At 41.6% G+C, this 24458-nt stretch overlaps 1 protein-coding gene across 2 annotated transcripts in view; it reads right to left on the reverse strand.

Annotated features, from left to right (window-relative positions):
- HCN1 (hyperpolarization activated cyclic nucleotide gated potassium channel 1) overlaps nt 1-24458 on the reverse strand; it is a 716856-nt gene that overhangs the window by 21943 nt on the left and 670455 nt on the right. For both annotated transcript variants that reach the window (XM_082252547.1, XM_082252548.1), the window contains exons 6-7: nt 16769-17009; nt 14187-14351 (exon numbers count right to left, since the gene is read on the reverse strand). In XM_082252547.1, coding sequence (XP_082108673.1) covers nt 14187-14351; nt 16769-17009 — 406 coding nt within the window. The remainder of the gene's footprint in view (nt 1-14186; nt 14352-16768; nt 17010-24458) is intronic.

Raw genomic sequence — 24458 nt, forward strand, 5'->3', positions numbered from 1 at the left:
TTCAACTCTTTAAAGTAGATGTTTGTTGTTAGCAAAAGCCTTGACTCTTAGCCTTGACATGGGATCCTGAGCAGTCTCAAAAGGTTATTTTTTTATTTATTTTTTTAGACATAATTTAGAATTTTAAAATATATATGCTTGAAGGTACTGGGTGATGTCCTGAAGACATTTAAAGTAAAGCAAACAGCTTGTTCCAATGAATTCAGCCACGTAATTTTTTTTTTTTTCTACTGTTTCCAGCTCAACTCGCAAGCCTGTCTGCTACCAACCAAATGATCCTAACAGTTTTTGTTAAACAGTTTAGTTGCGTGCTAACTAAAGCCCTGTTTTTAACGCAAGTTACAAGAGTTAGGACCACAGAAATTTTGGGGTGCCTTGGAGAGGCTCTGCAGCTTACATATGTATTTGCAAATGTGTGCAAACGAAACCCCTATTTTTAACGCAAACTGACAGGATAATTTGGTTGGTAGCAGATTGGTTGGCGAGTTGAGCTGGGAATTTTCTTTGGTTTTGTGTTGCACGTGTTGCCCTTCCATGTGCTCCTTGCTGTGAAGGCCAGTTATAGGTGGGAGCAGTGGCCAGTTGTTTGATACTTTTTTTTACTGTACCTATGATAATGCTGGCAACTCTCTATAACTCAACTTCTATGGCCCAACTAGAGTCATAACTGCACATACAGGTGCTCACACACATGTGACCATCTAGACAGAACATAACCTGCCATGTGAATTATTGCAGGAAAATGCTTGTTATTAGTGATAACTAAATCAGGGGATTAATACTAAACAGCATTTAGTAAGCATTCAAATTTGCACAGTGCTTTAAAAAATAAAGAGAGACACTTAAGTTACAATACAAATTTAAAAAAAAAACGGGTCAGGAGGGGTCTGCTCGTGACAAAATTGGCAGTTCTCTAAAATGTATTTACTTTATTAATTATAAGTAAATCTGACTCAAATAGATTTCAGGTTTGTTATAGACTCATGAAAGATCTAAATCATAGACCATAACAGATCCATTAATAATTGGGACTTGCTGCAAATCAAAATGTGCAAAAAGTGATGAACTGACTAGCAGAAGAATTTGAACTTAGGTAGATATTTTACTCTATGTGAGGACATTGAAAAACCACATATAGACAAACTTTTGGTGTATATGAAAGGGCATATAGCATTTTTTTTAAATATCAAACTGGGTTTTCTTAATCAAATACTGTGGAGTTGATTTACTGAATCTGGAGTGTGCAAAATCTAGTGCAGCTGTGCATAGTAGCCACTCAGCTTAGATCTTCAGTTTAATTAAGCTTTGGCAAAAAAAAAAAATAAAAACCTGGAAGCTGATTGGTTTCTATGCAGAGCTGCACCAGATTTTGCCCTCTAAAGTATTAGTAAATGAACCCCTTTGTATTCAACTTTAAACTATATCTAATTATAAAAAAAATCTTATATCAAATAATATCACAAAATGTTATTTACAATGTAACTAAATGTGAAACCTTGGTGTCATTGGACATTTAGTTCATCTGCTGTTAATTTTGAAGTGTGGACTGATCCTGTAAAAACATTTCGACTTGTTGGACTTATTCAACCCATTGCACAACTAAGCAGTTCCCAGGATCCAGATGGCCTTCGGAACTCTAAGTCTGTAACAGATTCATTTTCATAAACTGGTCATCAGCTAAAACCAACATTCAACGAGTGCAAATTAGTTGGTCGTATGATTTAATGATTAAATATCAAGACGGTCATTGTTTCCCCAATGCTTAAGTTAGTAACGATGACTATGATTGTTAGTAATAGGCAAGTCTACCTAGGTCCATGTAACATGATGATAATTTCATGGAAAAAAAAATGTTGACAGATAAGCACATATTGAAATCTTGAGGTGGAATGGGGTAGCCCAGCTACCAACACACCGTTGACTTTACACAATCCCATGCAACAATTTAGCAAATCACGGAGAGAAACAAATCTAAAAAGATATGTTTCAAACTTTAGAACAACAATTGTGTAAAATGGGAAATTGTTGAATTACACACTTATCTCTATGCAGTAGCAGAGAGCAAAGTCATGCAACTGTCCACAAGCTTAAAGATGTTTCTGGTCAGAAACTAAAGCTTACCACATTGCAATCGGACTATACAAACTTGTTCAGCTCCACCAACAGCTATGAATTAAGGAGACTCGACTAATTGCATACACATTGAATCGTTTAGTTATGTGCTCAGATTACAAATGTTTGGTAATCTAAAAAGATTGTATAAAGATTATACAGTCAGATTGTAATGTGTATAAAAGCTTAAAAAGTTATTTTTTATGCTGGGTGAAAAAGGGAAATACTAACGATTCTGACACAACTGATTAAAAGTCTTTTGGGAACCTTAAAGTATATGTACATTTTTTTTTACATTTTGCATAAAGTGTGGAAGGGTTAAAATCCCTGTAAGGATTTTTTTTTTTACTTTCTATGTCTGCACTTGTTTTGTGTGCTATTGACCAATGTCACCAATGATGGGAAATACAACATTTGAAACAGAATATGAAGGTAAATATTCCAGTAAGTACACTTTTTGAGTCACAGGTTTCTCCTCACTTTTGGGAGTTTTTTTTTTTTTTTTTCCATAGTGCCTGTTGTGTCTCTAGGAAAGGAGGTTAGGAGAAATCATATTAAAAGGACAAAGACCGCAATATATATACATACATATATATATATATATATATATATATATATATATATATATACATATAATTGGGTCTTAACCACTTCCTACTCTATCAAAAAATAAAAAAATATATTTTGATTTTACATATGCTTTTTTAAAAAAGTACATGACACAGAAGAAATGTTACTCAGTATTGAGAGACAACGAGAAGCATAAATATAAAGAGGACTGATGGTGTCAAACAGAAGAATTTGTCTAAGAATGAAGGTAATACTGAAGGACTGACCACATCCAGATGAACAAATACACTGCACATAGAGATCATGCACCAAAAGCTGCATTGATGTATCACACAAGCAGAAGATCAAAAATACAAAGGCCAGTCACTGAGACAAATGGAAAGCGAAGTGTCAGATACATTTTTAGCCAAAATAAATGAAACACACCAATATGGTATATGAGGCAACAAACATTTCTCACCACAATCAGCTTTTGGGTTTCGAAACAGATTAACAACCACCAAGACAGGAAAACACAACTCAAAAAAATGGAATCTGGTGGAATGTGAAACGGCTGATATGTGAGAAACTAAAATGAAAGACTGAGGCAAAATACATATTGCAGATATCCAGGAAGCTTTAAAAAAGAGAAACTTTTTTAACATTTATATATGCTCTTTTGTCACTGGCCATTTCGAAGAACAGTAAAAATATGAAGCTGACTCAGTCCAAAATAGTGCCTACAGTAACAGTGCTCAAATGCAGGCATCTTGTGTTACCTGCAAGTACCAATGTTAGTCTGCAAATTGATCCCATGTGCCTGCCGAAACCCTTTCATTCAAGTTTTTAATAGAACAGCCATGGAGGACAACAGAAGAATTTAGCATTTTCCAGCTAAATAAAAGAAGTCAGGGCTTACTCTCTGCTATTTTTACACACAGTGTCTAGAATCCTTGCAGGGTTAAGTATTACTTTTAAGCACAATAGGCACAGGTCTATAGGTTGTTAAGGGGAAGAGGCAGTTTAATTTTTTTTCATTATAGACCATTTTCCAAATCATTTTCTCATATTAGGTTATTTACACAATATTATAAGCCAGGTGAGGACCAAGAAAACAAGAATATACAAAGGTAGATCAGATAGTACCTAGATGCCTACTTAGGTACAGGCAGGAGTCTAACACTGCTATGATGTTGCAGAAGCCCTCTACTCTTTTCTGGTCAGCCTTGTTGCTTTAACATAAACAGAAATCCGTGTCGAACATGATCTGTGGATGAATCTATAAGTAGGGCTGTTAGCATATCTCCTGACGCTACTGATATGTTTTGGGGTCTGTTCCCATTCCTCGAAATAGCAGCAGTAGAAGTATAGCTAAATATATAGTTCAAAATAGCAGCAGTATAAGGAGAACAACTGCTGGTTACTTTGTGAGCCTGTTCTGATCCTTTAACTTTTAGGACCAGGAAAGGAGGTACTTTTTTGTGTAAAATATGTAATCCATGCAGGGGGCTATAGGTAAGGGCACCAAAAGGCACCACAGTCTCCAGGGATGGCACTGCCACAAAGATTTCACAGAAACACAGGGATCAATTTAAAGATTAAAACTCATACATGCAATCACAAGGTACCTTTATATCAGCACTGTGTTACCTTCTTGAGCACTTTTAGGCTAGGTCAGATCATCAGAGGCTCCGCTGGAGAGATTCCTTCACCTCATGTCTGATAAAAAGGTTGTACTTAGAACAGAAACTGGTTGGAAATCTCCAGACCTCTGAATAGCAGTAAAATCAGACAGGGGTTTTCATAGCCCCCAATTCTATTAAAAACATGAAAGGTTTTGGGTATAGATATGCTTTAAGCTGCAAATGTATTTGTCAACAAAACACAAAGGTGCCACTTGGACAAAGCAAAAGCCTTGATAGGTTTTGATAAATACAACAGGAAACACAAAGTTTATCCCTGGCATTTACAATTTTATTTGATATATTTCTTCTTTTAAATAAATGTCTGCTTGTATTTATTTTAGTGAAACATAAATTAGCAGTCAATAGAATGTGAGAACCAATGCATCAAACTTTAATTTGGTAAGTACTAATCATAATTGTGGCAATTTTAAGGCAGTTTAAACCACTTTTCACTAGCTTTTGATTGTGGAACCCTCCCCCCCCCCAAAAAAAAAAACACAAAAAAGATCAAAGCCAACCACCAACAATTTTCATTAAAAAAGCATGACATAATATACATTTTACCTCATCAAATTTAACGGGTCTTGATTGATTATATAACAGACATTTTATTTTTTTTTAATTGCCCTTGGTCATATTTATCAGATGGTTAATAGTGGTTAGAATTATCGGCAAATTGCTGTGTGCTGGCCATTATTCCATTAACCCTTTGGCCTAATTTACCTTATCTGGGTCCATTCAGAAAATGTAAAATATACATGTACATTGTAGGTATATAAAGGAGAGATACAGTATATTATACAGTTTTTATAAACACATTGATAAAGCTACATGTTGTAAAACTTGATGGTCATAGACGTGCACAATCACAAAAAAGGTTGCCGTGTAGTTTAGGCCCTTACCCCTATTGAATGCCAACAAAAATTAAATAGAAAAAGATGGGGCTTTGCGGGCCAGTGGGAGTAGAAGGATCAGACACAAAACCAATTTATAAAACCATATAACATTTTATTGGTTGCAAACGTAAAAAGGCATGGATTACCATGCACATATTGCACAGACGGACTAACAAGAAACAATTGTTAAAATCAATCAAAGTGAGTCATTAACAGTATAGAAATACATCCCGCGAAGGGAACAAAACCAAAAAAGCCTGTGTAGGATGGAGAGTAGGTCTCAAGGTGGAATGCGGTCAATGTAGGTCCCCAGCAAGCCGACGCGTTTCGCTCAAGGCTTCCTCAGGGCCTGAGAGACCATGACAGACCGGTATTTCCTTATTGGTAATGACTCGGGAGGGGACAAAGTTGTGGCGATACAGATACTGGTAACCGTCACTGCTTCAGTACTAGGGATACAATCTCCATATAATATCTGCATTTATATATTCATTGAGCGGATTCAGGTGTTCAGACCCTCGCCTACCATAGGAGCAAAGCTTAGATATATAATGATGGTCATTTTTTGGGAGCTTGAGTGCCAAATCCCTCTGATGTACTTGGATTAGAGGCAGGTTGCTGGCGGTGATCAACACAGAGGACCTGTGGAGTCTGGGACATATTGTCCTTTTGTCAGAGAAACAGCCATGCTGCAACTGGCAACTCCGCCAGAACTTCCAATAGCCGCAACAGACTCAGGCCATAGACTCATTATCAGTGAAATGGCTGTGCTGCAACTGGCAACTTTGCCAGTACTTCCCATGGCTGCAATGGACTCAGGCCATAGACTAATTCACTGGCCTATAAAAGGACTCTGCTCAGGCCATCAGATTGCTGGATTGTCTTCAGCTCTTCCTGTTTCCTGTGCATTGTTACTTCCTGGATTCCAGTTTGACCCGGCTCGTTCCTGACCTGTCTGCTCTCTCTCCTGGCTTTGACCCACGGCTTCGTCTGACCCTTCGATCCTGCTCCAGTGTTTGACCCTCGGCTTGTGTGACCATCCTTGCTCTTTTGTCCTCTGCCTGACTTCTAGTGTACCGATCCCGGCTTGCTCAACGGACTTGCTTCTGCTCAATCCCCTTGTCTTGGCGACCTGTTTGGACTGATACCTGTGTATGACCCTCGGCCTGGCTTTTACCTGCACATTGCTTGATTCCCTGGAGGCCCTGCAAGTTGTTCCGGATACCCTTGTGAACCTTTACCTGCACTCCACAAGCATCCAGTGCTCCTTTGGACGCGTCACTTCCTGTCCCACTTCCAGGGGTGATTCGCACCGAACTGCAAGGGAAGCCCTCTCAGCATTTCGGCCTCTACCAAGAAGTGATCTGACAGTACAATCCAGCCATGTCAGAGGCCGACAGAGGTGCTTCCCAGCTCGAGGCTCTTTGTCAGCAAGTCTCCTCTTTAACACAGGCAGTCCAGAGACTGCAGGACGGTTATTTTCAATTAGAGGGTCGAGTGTTGAACCTAGCTGGCGCACCCTCTCCTTCCGACCCCAATCAACCGCCCGCTAGCTCCGGGGGCATCTCCACTCAGCAAGGACCAGCCAGCCCTGCTCAGGCAGCCATGGTTTTCCCACCTGAACCCAGGGTACCTACACCCGAATGAGAAGGTTCATATCCTTTAAGAATGCATGTCTCTTGTATTTAGCCCTTCAGCCCAGAACCTTCTCTTCAGAGACTGTCAAAGTAGGATTCATAATTTCTCTGTTGTCAGAAGAACCCCAGACCTGGGCCCATAACCTCCTTGAGCAAAAGAGCCCCTCATTGAACTCTGTAGACTCCTTCTTCCAGGCCATGGCCCAGTTATATGAGGACCCCCAACAGACTGTTACGGCTGAATCAGCCCTACATGCCTTACAACAAAATAAACGTCCTGTAGAGGACTATACCATTGACTTCCGCAGATGGGCCGCGGATATAGATTGGAATGAGGCAGCACTCAAGTACCAGTACCGTCAAGGATTGTCTGAAGCCCTTAAGGACGAGTTAGCTCGGGTAGAAACCCCTACGTCTTTGGAAGGTCTAATCTCACTGGCAATCCAACTGGACAGGCGCCTGCGGGAGAGACGCTCAGAGCGCCTTCAAGGGGCCCGACCTACCTGGGTACTCCCGAAAGTCCCACTTGCTGCTTCACCCCATCCTGGGCCTTCTGTCTCCGGGGGATCAGAAGGAGAACCCATGCAGATTGGTCTAATCCGTTCTGCCTTGACCCCCGAGGAAAGACAACTTCGCCGGCAAGCTAACCTCTTCCTTTATTGTGGGGAATCTGGCCACTTCCTACGCAATTGTCCTGTGAGACCCAGTAAGTCCTATTCACTGCCTCTGCTGAACTGTCAAGTTGCCGGGTCATCCCCTACTCATCTTATTCTCCCTGTCTCCCTACAGGTAGCAGAAAAGAAGATTCGGCTTCTGGCGATCGTTGATTCCGGGGCATGTAGTTGCTTTCTGGACCGTTCTTTAGCTCAAAGACTGTGTGTCCCCATGCAAGCTAAGGAACAGCGATTCCATATTCTTCTGGCTGATGGCTCTTTGCCCAGTTCCGGGCCTGTTACTGAAGAGACGTGCCCCATTTTCACCACGAGAGATTCTCTTCACCAGGAATTCCTCCGATTCGACGTCCTTTCCTCACCAATGTTTCCCATTATTTTAGGACTTCCCTGGCTACAGGCCCACAACCCACAGATTGACTGGGTTAAGAGAAGGATCTCCTTCACGTCTAATTACTGCCTGAACCATTGTTTCCTACCCGGATCTGATACTTCTGCTGCTTGCCTGGCCGTCCAACCAGTACATGATCTCCCGGAAAATGTCCCCGCAGTTTATGAGGAATTCATGGACGTATTTGATAAAAAAAAGGCCGAAACTCTGCCTCCTCACAGGCCTTATGATTGCCCTGTAGAACTTCTGCCCGGAGCCGAGATTCCTTTCGGAAGGATATTCCCGTTATCTGAGAAGGAGCTGGAAACCCTACGGATTTATATTAACGAAAATTTGGAAAAGGGTTTTATCCGCCCCTCCTCCTCACCAGCAGGGGCCGGGATATTCTTTGTCGAAAAAAAGGATGGCACACTAAGACCTTGTGTAGATTACCGGGAGCTTAATAAAATTACTATTAAAAACCGGTATCCTCTTCCTCTTTTCCCAGAACTATTTCAACGTTTCCGGGCAGCTCGGATCTTTACCAAATTGGATCTCCGTGGAGCTTATAACCTTGTTCGCATTAGGAAAGGAGATGAGTGGAAGACGGCGTTCAGAACGAGGTTTGGCCATTTTGAATACCTGGTCATGCCTTTCGGGCTGTGTAACGCCCCTGCTACCTTCCAACATCTAGTTAATGACATTTTTCGGGACTTCCTGGATCTCTTTCTGATTGTCTATCTAGATGACATACTCATTTTTTCCTCCACTCTGGAACTCCACCGGACCCATGTTAAAAAGGTACTATTTACTTTAAGTAAACACGGACTTTATGTGAAACCAGAGAAATGCGAATTCGAGAAAGACTCCATTCAATTCCTGGGTCTCATTATCTCAACAAATGGCATTTCCATGGATCCACAGAAAGTGCAGTCAATTCTCGATTGGCCAGCCCCCTGTGATAAGAAGGGAGTTCAATGCTTCGTGGGGTTTGCTAACTTCTATCGGAGGTTCGTGAAGGGGTTCTCTATGATTATCTCCCCCATTACCCAATTGACCCGCCAACAGGTCCGTTTCCATTGGTCACAGGAAGCTCAAACGGCCTTTGACAAACTGAAGACGTTGTTCACCTCAGCACCTATTCTCCAGCATCCTGATCCAACCCTACCTTATGTGCTTGAAGTGGATGCTTCAGAAATAGCCACTAGAGCAATCTTATCTTAAAGACAAGGCCCGAAGACTCTTCTGCACCCTGTGGCTTTCTTTTCCCGGAAGATGACACCTCCGGAGAGAAACTATGACGTAGGGGATCGGGAACTCTTGGCCATCAAATGTGCCTTGGAAGAGTGGAGATACTTGCTTGAAGGGGCTACTCATCCCATTTTGATATTTACAGACCACAAAAACCTGGAATACCTCAGGACAGCAAGACGCCTGAGACCCCGTCAAGCTCAATGGGCCTTGTTCTTTTCCCGGCTTAACTTTCATCTGACTTACAGGCGGCCAGGGTTCAAGAACGGGAAAGCAGACGCCTTGTCCAGAATGTTTCCAGATACCCCAAACACAGCCGAACCTAACACCATCCTCTCGGCTCAAACTTTTTTACTTATTCAAACAGATCTGCAATCAGCAATTAAGCAAGCCTCAGTTCAATGTCTCGAGCCTGGGACCTCTTCCTTGGAAAAACGTGGGGGATTCTTGTGGTTCCAAAAAAGGATTTTTGTTCCTTCACAAATCAGACTACAGGTCCTAAAGACTTTGCATGATCACAAGCTTGCCGGGGCACTTCGGGGTCAGGAAGACATGTGAACTCATTCAGCGCAACTTTTGGTGGCCCAATTTAGTTCAGGACTGTAAATCCTATGTGGGTTCTTGTATTACATGTCAGCGTAACAAGGGGGCTAAGACCAAGTCCTGGGGCCTGTTAAGGCCATTGCCCATCCCAGAACAGCCCTGGAAGCAACTATCCATGGATTTTATAGTGGAATTACCACCTTCAGAAGGTTTCACTACTGTCCTGGTGGTGGTTGACCGTCTCTCGAAGATGGCGCACATTTTGCCTATGATTGGCACACCTTCTGCTGTGGAAACAGCTAACATGTTTATTAAAGAAGTGGTCAGGCTACACGGTCTCCCGGACAGTATAGTATTGGACAGAGGCATCCAGTTCACTTCCAAATTCTGGAAAGAGCTTTGCAAATCCTTGTCCATTAAGATATGCCTATCATCAGCCTACCACCCGCAGAGTAATGGTCAAACGGAAAGGACCAACCAGACCCTTGAATACCTACGTTGCTTTTGCACTTGCTCCCAGGATAACTGGGTCTCTTTACTTCCGTGCGCTGAATTCGCGTATAATAACGCCCTGCATTCTGCAACCAACCAGACCCCGTTCTGGGTGAATTACGGGTTCCACCCTTCTTTTTTGCCCAGTGCTTTCTCAGAAACTTCGGTTCCTGCAGTGCAAGACCGGATAGTGGCTATCAGGGATAACTACCGGGTGCTACAGGACTCCATATCCAAAGCCCAAAAGGAGTACAAGAGATTCTATGACCGCAAGAAAAAGGAAAATCCTATGTATAAGGTCAGGGATAAGGTGTGGCTCTCCTCAAACAACCTACGACTATCTTGCCCTTCTAAAAAATTGGGACCAAGGTTTATTGGGCCTTTTAGAATCAAAAGGATGATAAACCCTGTGGCTTTCGAACTAACTTTACCTAATTCATACAAAATCCATCCTGTATTCCATGTTTCCCTGCTTAAGCCTGCAATTTCTAGCCCCTTCCCAGGGAGGGAAGAATTGCCTCCACCTCCAGTTTCAGTGGAGGGTGAACCTGAATATGAAGTGGAAACCATTCTGGATTGTCGAAGAAGGGGTGAGCTCATACAGTATCTTGTTAAATGGAAAGGTTACCCCCCTGAAGACAATTCCTGGGAACCCGCTAGTAACCTGCATGCCCCCAGGCTGGTACAGGAATTCCACAGGAGATTCCCAGAAAGATTGGCCCGGTTGGGCATCCGGAGGCTGCCCCTTGGGGGGGGGCACTGTCAGAGAAACGGCCATGCTGCAACTGGCAACTCCGCCAGAACTTCCAATGGCCGCAACAGACTCAGGCCATAGACTCATTATCAGTGAAATGGCTGCGCTGCAACTGGCAACTTTGCCAGTACTTCCCATGGCTGCAATGGACTCAGGCCATAGACTAATTCACTGGCCTATAAAAGGACTCTGCTCAGGCCATCAGATTGCTGGATTGTCTTCAGCTCTTCCTGTTTCCTGTGCATTGTTACTTCCTGGATTCCAGTTTGACCCGGCTCGTTCCTGACCTGTCTGCTCTCTCTCCTGGCTTTGACCCACGGCTTTGTCTGACCCTTCGATCCTGCTCCAGTGTTTGACCCTCGGCTTGTGTGACCATCCTTGCTCTTTTGTCCTCTGCCTGACTACTAGTGTACCGATCCCGGCTTGCTCAACGGACTTGCTTCTGCTCAATCCCCTTGTCTTGGCGACCTGTTTGGACTGATACCTGTGTATGACCCTCGGCCTGGCTTTTACCTGCACATTGCTTGATTCCCTGGAGGCCCTGCAAGTTGTTCCGGATACCCTTGTGAACCTTTACCTGCACTCCACAAGCATCCAGTGCTCCTTGGGACGCGTCACTTCCTGTCCCACTTCCAGGGGTGATTCGCACCGAGCTGCAAGGGAAGCCCTCTCAGCATTTCGGCCTCTACCAAGAAGTGATCTGACACCTTTATACTTGTATGCAATAGATATTTCTTCCTGCCTGAAGCCACCCCTGCATCATAAATAGGACCTGTGGGTCCGGGACATAATGTCCCTTCTACTTGTATGAGCAATAACATATCTCCTCCTGCCTGAAGTTACCTTTGCACCATAAATAGGTTCCCAACCTCCTCTATATATCGTTAAGGATATCTCAAGCTACTATCCCTCTGGGTGTACCTAAAGAAAGAGGAGACTATAGGCTGACACGTGAAGTGCAGCTCTGTAGATCCTTTATACCTAACGCTGAGTATCTATATCTTCAAATAATCCAAGTACATCAGAGGGATTTGGGCACTCAAGCTCCCAAAAAATTGCCATCAGTATATATCTAAGCTTTGCTCCTATGGTAGACGAGGGTCTGAACACCTGAATCTGCTCAATGAATATATAAATGCAGATATTATATGGAGATTGTATCCCTAGTACTGAAGCAGTGACGGTTACCAGTATCTGTATCACCACAACTTTGTCACCTCCCGAGTCATTACCAATAAGGAAATACCTGTCTGTCATGTTCTCTCAGGCCCTGAGGAAGCCTTGAGCGAAACACGTCGGCTTGCTGGGGACCTACATTGACCGCATTCCACCTTGAGACCTACTCTCCATCCTACACAGGCTTTTTTGGTTTTGTTCCCTTCGCGGGATGTATTTCTATACTGTTAATGACTCACTTTGATTGATTTTAACAATTGTTTCTTGTTAGTCCGTCTGTGCAATATGTGCATGGTAATCCATGCCTTTTTACGTTTGCAACCAATAAAATGTTATATGGTTTTATAAATTGGTTTTGTGTCTGATCCTTCTACTCCCACTGGCCCGCAAAGCCCCATCTTTTTCCATTTAATTTTTGTTAGACGTGCACAATATTCCTCTAATTTTAACCTGCAATAAAATATTTATCTTCATCTAGTTGTTTACTGTGTGGTCCTGCCAGACATTGTGCAGTGGTTGCAATAAAAACATCCCATCTGGGTTCTGTGCTATGCACCCCAATTCTTTATTATGAATACCCATACTCATGGTGGCCCCCAGTCATTTACCAGAGTAAAATCCATCAGTAGGAATGACTAGGGCCACCATGATGCATGTTTGCCCAAGGTACCAGACTTGGCTGGGCTGTTTTTCCTGCATAAGCTGTGAAGCACTGGCAGTGTCACATATTGAAGAACTCTTAAGTAGGGAATGGATAATGATAACCATTTTAATGTTTGGGCTACACTGGGGGGAAAAGGGTTCAAAGACAATTTTGCTAGAATATCCACCTGAAAAGTGCAATGTGCACCTCACACTAAAGCTAATGTAAACCCTTATAATTCTGTTTCATATGAATAGGAAACATAAAGAACAGCAGAAATGTATCAAAGTCCAATGGATAAGGCAAACGCAGAGGGAGTGTTGGCTTTTCTACCTATCTCTTGTACCTCTGACATAAACATGACAAATGAAATGCTTAGTTTTGCCTTTGCATTTTCTATACGGTTCTGTCTGTATTCAAGACAATTACAGCTGATTTTTAACTCTTTTGTGAATTAACATTTTGCAAAATTACAGGCCTGCTTATTTCTATATAATGTTGAGCTAGGGCATGCTATAAAATATACTTTGTGAATATAAATTAGCGAATATGCCCTGCCTTAGCAGAATAAAAGCAATTTTTTTTACCAGTACTAGGTTGTAATATTCTGATGAAGAACAAACTGAAATTTTCATCTGTCCATCATATCTGGTTAATTACTGTGGAAAACATGTATATGCCAAGGAGAGCTGCAGGCCACCATTTAACTGAATGGTCATTTTTTTATATATAGTACAGATTATGGTCCTCAGCTAGCCTGAAACCAAAAGAGCAGTCAAATTTATTAAAAGAGCAGTGTCAAAGCAGGGTTAACAGACCAGTAACACTTTGCAGTCTGCCAAAAAAAGAAAAACATGGTGGATTTAGGCAATATGCTTGCTTGCTGCCACTGACAAGACACTATAAATTGAAGTTAGCCAGCAACGTACCTCAATTCTATGATGAGGCAGAACCCATGAACTGGACTCCAGTTTGCAAGTTTTTCCTTAAAACCTCTTCAAGAGTTAAAGAAGATGCTGATATTGATCAGCAACCGTCTGTCTCTACAAATCAGGATTCAATACTAGTAGGGTTCTACCAGTCAATTTGCCCAACATAAAAAAGCTGTTGCAGTATCATAATTGGACCTTCTTATAGAAGGCGCAGTTGTATCCCTTCTGTTCATATTTTATACAATATTTCTAGCTCAATTGAGAGTTCTGGACAAGGCTGCCCATTTGCTGTCTAAAAGCATCAATAAATATAAACATACAACAAGCAAATGCCCAGCATGCTCATGCAAAATAAGCAAGTATTAGTGTGGTGAATGATGCACTAAGCTGAAAAAAAACTGTACATACTGTAATGTCTATTAACGAAAAATTCAAACTACTGCTCATAAATAGACACAAAATTAAGCAATAATACCTATCCTGTCTAGTCTGTCGATGGCAACAGTTTCGAAGGCTCTTCTCATCATTGGATATTCTTCTAGAACCTCATTAAAATTCTCCACCGAAAGGGAGTACAGGCGGCAATAAGTCTCAGCTCGTACACTAGCTGTTCGACGACCCTTTGTCAAAAGGCATATTTCTGGAAAGGAAAGGAATAATTAAAGTACATTGCATACCATAACTTTTAAAGACATGTATTTACAATAAACCCCTATTAAAATTATAATATTAAACTGATATTACAACATATAGAAGTTAATACTACAAATAAGCAAAGCAATCTTCAGCTGGCATAATTATCATATACAGTATATAGAGCAATCTGGGATTTTTTGTTTTCTTTACTTCATGGACTCCTCTCTTACGGTTTCCCCATAACAAAAAGATCACAGGTGTGCCTTTGATATCAGCCCATTTGCTTCTCAAGGGATGCTTACATGGCGCAAGCAGTAAACTGACTTCTTGTGCAACAGTCTATGCCCAGTGGTTCATGGGTACAATTTTCTTGTGCTATTCCTACTTTTGGGAAACTGAGGGTATCTGTCTTATCTTTGCATTGGGCAAATGGGTCATCTCCCTATTCAAAACAATAGGCAACACAACCCACCAACCCCTCTTGTGATTATAACAACCCTTCTTGGAACACTTTCTACAAAATTTTGGAGTGTGTCATTGGAAAACAGTATTTGAGGTCAGATATTGATGTTGGATGTAAATATCTGGTTTGCAATTGGTTTTTCAATTTATCCCAAAGGTGTTTAGTGGGATTGAGGTCCAGTCTCTATGCAGGTCACTTAGGTTTCTCCACACCAAACTCATCAAACCATATCTTTATGGACATGGCTTTAGGCACAAGGGCCTTCCCTAAAATATCGCCACTGGGTTAGAAGAGCACAATGGTCTAGGATGTCTTTGGATGCTGTAGCATTAACAGTACCCTTCACTGGAAAAACCTGAACTCAATATTTCGGAGGGGAGTTCTCATACTTTTGCTATATTGTGTATTTTTTCCAGTATTGTACTAGCTATTCTCTCCAAACAAATAAATAGCTTTTCTAAGAGTAGGGAAATGTGTATTAAGGTCTGTTCAATGTTGCCTACAAATGACTGAAAAAAAATATTAATTACTCAGAGCAGAACTAGTGTGGCAACTTTAACTCTAGTACCTGTCGTTATTTTACACATTTGTAAATAAATCCATTCAAAAAGTTGTGATCCTGTATTAACTAGCAGCTGTTTTGAGGTAGGACAGCATTTTTCTAAGGTCACCCTGTAGCAGGTATGTCAAACTCGTGTTTTTGAGCCCCAACTATTTCTATTTCTTTCACTACTTATTTGGAGCCCTCAGCCAATTAAAGGGTATACATTGAATGAGGTCCCAAGCTGTTGCCCAGCTGATTAAGGCTACAATTCCTTACTTCATTTTGTAGCTTAATATTTCTGTAATGTTTAACCACTTCCTTACTTGGCACTTATACCCCCGTCCTGACCAGGCTAATTTTCAGTTTTCAGTACTGTCGCACTTTGAATTACCCATATAAAATTTGCATCCTTTGAGGCCGATAGAGCTTTCTTCTGGAGGTATTTAATCACCATTGGGTTTTTTATTTTTTTTAAACAAACAAAAAAAGACCAAAAATTTTGAAAAAAAAACCTCTCTTAGTTTGTTATAAAATTTAGCAAATAAATAATTTTTCTCCTTCACGTGCGCTGATGAGGTTGCACTGATATGCAGCACTGATGGGCAGCAATGATGGCACTGACGATCAGTGCCCTGATTATCGGTGTGCATGTCCCCTGTAAGGATTGCTGGTTACCGACTTTCCTGTCCTCACGCTGTGACATCGCGTGAGGAAAGTACTGCCAATAATCGGCAATTCTTTTTACACTGATCAGCTGTGATTGGTCACAGCAGATTATGTGGTAAAGGCCTGCTGTGATTGGCCCTTTACCACAATCTGTGATCAGTTCTATCCAAAAGACACTGCAATTACAGAGCTCACCAGGGGCTAGGTTACGGGAGGACATCCATGGATGCCCTTCCGGAACAGAGCCACGCTGTAGCCGTATTTCCGTTGAAGTGTGGTAAGGAAGTGGTTAATGAACCTTTTCTCAGGTATAAAATATTGTAAGCTTTTGTTATTATTATAATGTTAAAAGCAACTCCCCTCCCCCTACTATGTAAACAATATGTATTACTTACCCTGTTCACAGTCCAGTCCTGCCCTCCACCACTGGCTTCCCATCGTCTTCATGGCTGAATGACGCCTAATGCCATTCAACCAACTTATAAAGGGCTCAGGCTACTATATACTTACCCCATGGGGATGTATTTAATTCCCATTTTGTATATCCATTGAAGATATTAACCCCCCCTGCCATTTCTCTTTGTACTGGTGACCACTGTCACCGTGACAGAAAGTGACTGGAAATCCAAACCTTTACAGATGTCTGACAAAGTTGTTGAAGGGAAATCTTCACACAGCTGTTACAGTAAAAACTGCATGAGCAGAGATTTCCCCTCTCTTAATTTTCCCCCAAATGTATTATACTGACCTCCAAAATAAGAGCCATCTGTCAGTTTCATTTCTCGACTGGATCTGGTAAGGACGCCTGCTACGCCATGTTGAATAAAATACATTTTCTTCCCAACAGCTCCTTCACGGATGATATAATCTCCAGGCTGAAAAACCTCAAACTTTAGTTTGCTGAGCATGGCGGTGACGAAATTTGGGTCCGCATTAGCAAACAGAGGCATTGTGGCCACCAGTTTCCGACAGTTAAAATTCACTATTTCCTAGAAATAAAAAAAAAATATATATATATTTATAAAACACCATAAGAGGGCAAATTGAACATTATGCACAAAAGAAACATCTTCAGCATTTGCAAACATACAATTTTATAGGAACTTTATATAGACCAAAATAATTAACATCTAATTGGTAGGATGGCAACTCCACTATAATTTATGAAATGTTACTATTTTTTTAATTTTATCACAGCGATTTAACAAGTCATACTTTGAGCCATGTGACATGAACAACAAACACCCATTCCAGACTTCATAGCACCATAGGGTGCATACCAAACTAACACCTTCTGTCATTGACCAATCAACATCTGCATTAACACATTTCATGAGACCATGGATATTGGATTAAGGTGGCAGAGTTTCTCATGTGGCATGTTCCGGAAACTAATTAGAAATGATGAAGCCATTTGAAGGAGTGCTGCAATGTTTTAAAGAATACAGGACAAGCCCAGTTGAATGTAATGGCTAGCTGCACCACAACCTGCATAAATGAGAACCTGCATACATACTTCCACCTCTGGTAAACAAACTAGATTTCAACGATCCAGTTGAAAATTCTCTATATTTAGACCCCTTTTACACAAATGTTCTGATTGGAACCTTCATTATCCTTTATTATCCATTTACATCTGTCTACCTCCAATCCAATCCGATAAATCTGAAAAAAAAAAAAAACAAATGGAAGGGGGATTTGTTCCCCTCTATCTGGGGATGATTGGATCAGGGGGAGTCGGGTGTAAATGGATAGCTGGATAAGTGGAACCTTAAATATTGAAAATGTGCTAAGCAGCAGGCTCTTTTCCGTAGAAGAAAATAACTGTCATACAGAGACCTCTTGCTCAGTTGGTTTCTAAAATGATCTTTGTTGAGCCAAGTGGTGCTTGCAGGGTCACCCACTGCTGAAGCTACTGAAATTTGAGCCCCAACAATAGATATGTGTAGCATTAAACTTTTACAAAAGTTGATGTTGAAAGCCACCCTAATTTTATTTCCACAATTCTGATTTTCTATGCCCCGCCAAAACTTTGTCATTTATTGAAACTACATTGAAAAAGTCCTCCTGTCATAAGTCCCACTGAGTGCATCTGCTGCCTGCTTCAATATTTCACATAATTTTGTATGGACTGTACTCAGGCCAATATCCCTACAAGCATGTGTGTTGGCCCACCTCTACACTATATATATATATATATATATATTCATTTATTCTTTTCCCAACGTCTGTATTACAGTAACTAATTGTTTCAGAGCCCCAAAGCACAGGGTAATGCACTATCATGTTTTGTGGTGCACGAGTTGCTAAAAATGGTTTTTAGTCTTAGTAGTATGTTTCTGTGCATTAGGTAACCCATTTATGGGCTGCTTTAACCCAAAAGCACATTCACATCGGTTAAACACAACACACAAATGTAAATGGTCCCTAAGTCTGTAGGGGAAAATGTGATGAAAGCATGTCTTTATATGTATATTTTTATTACTATAATATTTAATATTGCTTAAAATAGTGCTGTCATCTAGAGTAAAGGTAGGCAATGTAAACAGTACCTGGGGTTGTACCCATGGTATCATTGCATGGACTTGGAAATTAATGTGTACGGATCGCTTTGCTGTTCTCCAGGGACAAACAATGACAATTTATTCAATTTACCACTCTGTAGCCAAAAGTGAAATCAGTAGTGTCAAGTGACATTAATAAAAAAAAAAAAAAAAGATGGTCTAAGCCATGAGAATGCCCGTAATTCCTGAACTCTTGAAGGTCACCTTGCTTCACATGGTAGCCCAGAGAATGTAGTAAATAGAGGCTGAAAGGGTATGAATAGATGATGAAACCTTCCTTTCATTTTGCAGGCAATATTCATGAGGGAAGTCTGTTATTTGTGTAGCACCCTCCTAGGTAGGTGTTAGAGATAAAGTATTGTTTTGAGTCTTGTCTGCTTACCAGCAGGACTGCAGGTAAATCTATATTGTTCTCTGCTTACCAGAGAGCAGAATCTGTTAGTGAGGTCTGCTCATTGTGCTCAGGTGCAACTTGTTCTGTCTGCAGATTATTTTGCACTGGTCCAATAGAGAGGCATAATGGACAGTGGGAGGAAACCGGACAAATGAGTGCACGGGTGTTTGATACAGCCCTGGTGATTTGGCAGAGGAAAAGTGCATCAGTGCATGCCGGGATACTGTATAAAAGACAGGAGCGCATGTGCTCGGGGACTTTCAACTAGATAGATGAGTCACGGGGGGAGGGGCAGCTGCCGCCTCCCCTTAGAGGTGTCATGTGGCATCAGGTAGTCGACCTGAGGGCCTAGAGAGTGCTAGTGAGGAACTGAGCCCAGAGGTCCAGTAAAGCTGACTGAAAGGGGAGACACTGGAGGAACTGATTCTGCAGTACAGTGAGTACAGATCTGTGTCAAGGGGCCTGACCTGAGGGGGGCCACCCCTGCAGCTAGAAGAGTCAGTGGACGAGTGTCAGTAAAGGGGATGCTAGTGAGTGTCCCAAAGATAACGAAGTTCATCAAATCTGAAAAGAAAAGAGCAAGGAGACTAACCCTTTCCATACATGTGGCAGTATGGGTTAAGCAGTGCAGCTGCTTACACAAGTAACCTGGTGAGGCTGTCCTTATCCATTGTGAATAGTTACAGTTGGAGTATCCCACTTTTCCCTTCTCCCAAAATAAACACTAAAAAACCAATACCCGTGGACTGTTTATTGTGTGACAATTCATCTTGAGGGATGTGTGAACTGTTCTCTAAGTGACTGTGCTGGTAATCAGAGGAGGCCCAACAAGTCATCATACAGCAAGCCCTACGGGGACAGTGCTACATTTGAATGTCACCCCAAGCAAGTTATTGCTCATTAAGCAAAGCTAAATACAGTATTTAATAATGCAACAGCTCAATTTTGTTATTTTTAGCGCAGTCAGAGATGGTTTTTTATAAGCGAAAATATATTTAGCAGAAAATGAAATACAACCTTTTAGGAAGCAGAGGGTGAAGTGACTAGACTTAAATTTTTGGCTTGTATGCCTGAAACATTAATTATTTTGTGGTCTGCTACAGTGCATACAGGGATGGTCTGCTACAGTGCATACAGGGATATTAAATTGTTTATAAAAATAAAATTAGTTGAACGGAGAACTCAAATAAATTCCCAATGTGGGATACTAACCCTATGCTATCCTGGGTTTCTAGAGTACCGAAGGATTCTGTCATCGATTTAATATTAAGTTAAGCCTATATATATATATATATATATATATATATATGATAACACAGGTGTTGTAGAATATTTGAATCTTGCAAAATAAAACTATAACACTAGCAGCGCTAAAAAACAGAACTGTTGTGTAAACCCAAAGTCCTTAACAACTCATGTGATATAAAGGCATGTAGTCCATACAGTGATTAATCAAGCAAAGTCCATCAACCAGGGTGGGGGATTGAAGGGTCTTGACTATTCACCAAGCTTCCACCACACTTCGGTGCTCCCCCCCTTATATGGAACACTCACCAGAAAGCGGTGAAAATAGAGCCTTCAAGTATATCCACCAATCGATGGATATAGGACTCACTGCTGGACATCACCTAGCTACTTCCTCCTCCAATAATCCTCCGTTCAAAGCACATGCAATTAAACAAAGTGGGGGCAACAATAGTGTAATTCCGCAAGATATTTTATTAAAAGAAAAACACAATACCAGCCCCTCTCCCCTCCAGATGTCTACTTACAAGAGGGCAATGGAGTGAAGGCATAGAGTTAAAAATATGTACACCGGATGGCCACCATTCGTAATTCCTTCAAGTTTTTAGGAACCCTGGAGGACGTCCTGTGTGTAGTAGTGAGCGACCGCGCACATCAGCTCTGACGTTTCGTCATGTTGACTTCTTCTGAGAGCCCATGTGTGCGGCCTATCTCCATTTATAATGACGCCGGCGCATGCGCACCTGCGTCCAGCTCGGGGTCACACGGAAGTAAACAACCCTAAACTACATCTGGCATCGATACTCTGATGCATGGATGTGTACTTCCGCCAGGCGTCGTGACGCACATCCTGCCGTTAGGCAGGAACTGAGCAGCCGATGACAACATCCGGTTGTAAACCCGGATGTATATCCTCACCAGGCTCTTTGACTACCCGCTCTGCGGACACCCCTCACCATTAACCTCCGGCTCACACTCGATCCATAGGAACGAAATACACTTCATGAAATCCCTTAGCCCTCTCGCTGTCCCATAGTTATACAAGACAACATGCACCAGTGGGGCATTATAATGGATCAGCGATTCCGGACATATTCAGTAAAGCATCCATATTTTACACTGAATGCCTTACACTTTACATAAATGACTGAATTGTAATACAAGATTGTGATAAAAACGGCATCAGATACAAGTTGCAGTACGCACTGAAACAATAAAAGTACATTCACATTATTTGTCTGGGAACACCCAAAACAAACAAACAGTGTTAAAAAAATTTAAAATGTGCAATCGATTAAAGGAGAGATTTATTGAAAAAGGGTATCAAGCCACCAAACTTGATAAGACAATAACCGAGATAGGGACCTTGACGCAAGAGGAATGTTTGAGGGACTCTGTAAAACAAAGGACACAGGAACATGAATGGAGCTTTATTTCACAGTTCAGTGCACAACACCGTGAAGTTGAACAAATATTCAAAAAACACTGGCCAGTCCTACGTATGGATAAGCTCCTGAGTGGTGTATTGCCAGATATTCCAAGCTTCATTTACAGAAGGGGACCAACATTCGGAGATCAGGTTGTAAAAAAGGTGTTCGACCCTCCAAAGAAACCAAAGATGTTTTGGGATGAAATAGTTGGTTTCTTCGCATTTAGGAGGTGCAAGACATGCAAACAGGTGAATACACACCTGAGGAATTTCACCAGCTTTACATCTCCATCCAATGGTCAATCTTTTGAAATAAAATATTTAATTACCTGCAACAGTACACATGTTGTATACTGTCTTCAGTGTCCCTGTAACTTATTATATATCGGAAGGATCAAACGAACGATAACCACCAGGGTATCAGAACACATCACAAACATTCGTAATGGTTTCAAAGATCATAGTGTTTCGCTCCACTTCCGAGATTTCCATAATAGTGATCCTACCCACCTTAAATTCTGGGGTGTAGAGAAAGTGGAACCGGTGTGGAGGGGCTCAAACAGGGTTCGGGAAGTATCAAAACGAGAAACACACTGGATCTACCTTACCGATAGTTTGCACCCCAAAGGTTTAAATGTGGATCTGGATGTTAACTGCTTTATTAGAAATTATTAATAATCTTAGATGCAGCTATTATCTGGACCCCATGCTTGCAGCATATTTTCAAATCATGTGGTGTAATATCTATTTTGTGTCCATCCCTGATCTAATGTGGTTGTATTTGGAATGATTAGGTGTACAATTTTTTCATTTCTCCTTTTTGTCTTTTTTTCTTATGTCTGGCTTTAGTCGGTTCTGATGTGCTTTTAAGTAATATTTATTTTTTTCTTTTTTCTTTTGCCTCTTAGAGTATTTATATATTATTGTAGATTTTATATAATTTTGGTGTTTTAAATATTTTCAGGTATTTATGCACAAGTAATTATGCTAAATCGATTGCACATTTTAAATTTTTTTAACACTGTTTGTTTGTTTTGGGTGTTCCCAGACAAATAATGTGAATGTACTTTTATTGTTTCAGTGCGTACTGCAACTTGTATCTAATGCCGTTTTTATCACAATCTTGTATTACAATTCAGTCATTTATGTAAAGTGTAAGGCATTCAGTGTAAAATATGGATGCTTTACTGAATATGTCCGGAATCGCTGATCCATTATAATGCCCCACTGGTGCATGTTGTCTTGTATAACTATGGGACAGCGAGAGGGCTAAGGGATTTCATGAAGTCTATTTCGTTCCTATGGATCGAGTGTGAACCGGAGGTTAATGGTGAGGGGTGTCCGCAGAGCCGGTAGTCAAAGAGCCTGGTGAGGATATACATCCGGGTTTACAACCGGATGTTGTCATCGGCTGCTCAGTTCCTGCCTAACGGCAGGATGTGCGTCACGACGCCTGGCGGAAGTACACATCCGTGCATCAGAGTATCGATGCCGGATGTAGTTTAGGGTTGTTTACTTCCGTGTGACCCCGAGCTGGACGCAGGTGCGCATGCGGCGGCGTCATTATAAATGGAGATAGACCGCGCCGCGCACATGGGCTCTCAGAAGAAGTCGATAAGACGAAACGTCAGAGCTGATGTGCGCGGTCGCTCACTACTACACACAGGACGTCCTCCAGGGTTCCTAAAAACTTGAATAGTGTTGAGCGAACACGGACTGTATTATTCGTGTTCGTACCGAATAATTGGATTTTTTGTACCCGAACACGGACACGGACACTTTACTGTATGTTCGGGTAAAAATCCGTGTTCGGTCGTTTTATTTCCGGGTTTTGCATGCTTTGGCGCTCTTTTCATGGCGGGCTTTCAACAGCCAATCAACAATCGTTTAACTGGTGTGCCTTAAGCCATCCCAGCCATGCCTGCAAATGTCTCAGTAGCTGTGATTGGCCGTCTGAAGCATGTGACCAAGTCTTTATAAGTTCGAGGCAGCCGCAGCGGCGTCATTATGCTGCTTAGATTCAGGGACAGAGCACACATCAACGTGCTGGCTGCTGATTAGGGAAAGATAGGCAGGAAAAAACCATTTGTGTCCGGATAGAATTGAGGGACAGGTCGGAGTGTTTAGGCAGGGCGAGTTGTAGGCATTTTAGGGATAGAGTCTGCTGAATTATAGGGTCAGTGTCTTCTACAAACTACAATCGATATTGCTGTGTGGGGGGTGGGGTGAATCTGCACTCAATCCTGATCTACGATCTCTTCTCAATCCTGTTAGGGACAGAGTCTGCTGAATTTTAGGGAAACTGTGTTCTACAAACTACAATCGATATTGCTGTGTGGTGTGGGATTGGAGATAGGCAGGTGTCAGTGATCCACATCCATTTTTCTGTGTGTGAGCTGCAGTGAACACAATCTTTTTGGGCTGCAGTGAACACAATCTTTTTGGGCTGCAGTGAACACAATCTTTTTGGGCTGCAGTGAACACAATCTTTTTGGGCTGCAGTGAACACAATCTTTTTGGGGTGCAGTGAACAAAATCTTTTTGGGGTGCAGTGAACACAATCCTTTTTGGTGTGCAGTGAACACAATCTTTGTGGGGTGCAGTGAACAAAATCCTTTGTGGGGTGCAGTGAACACAATCTTTTTGGGGTGCAGTGAACAAAATCCTTTTTGGGGTGCAGTGAACAACATCCTTTTTGGGGTGCAGTGAACACAATCTTTTTGGGGTGCAGTGAACAAAATCCTTTGTGGGGTGCAGTGAACACAATCTTTTTGGGGTGCAGTGAACACAATCTTTTTGGGGTGGA

This window comes from Pelophylax lessonae (assembly GCF_965119305.1).
Source record: "Pelophylax lessonae genome assembly, chromosome: 1".
Classification (NCBI taxonomy): Eukaryota; Metazoa; Chordata; class Amphibia; order Anura; family Ranidae; genus Pelophylax; species Pelophylax lessonae.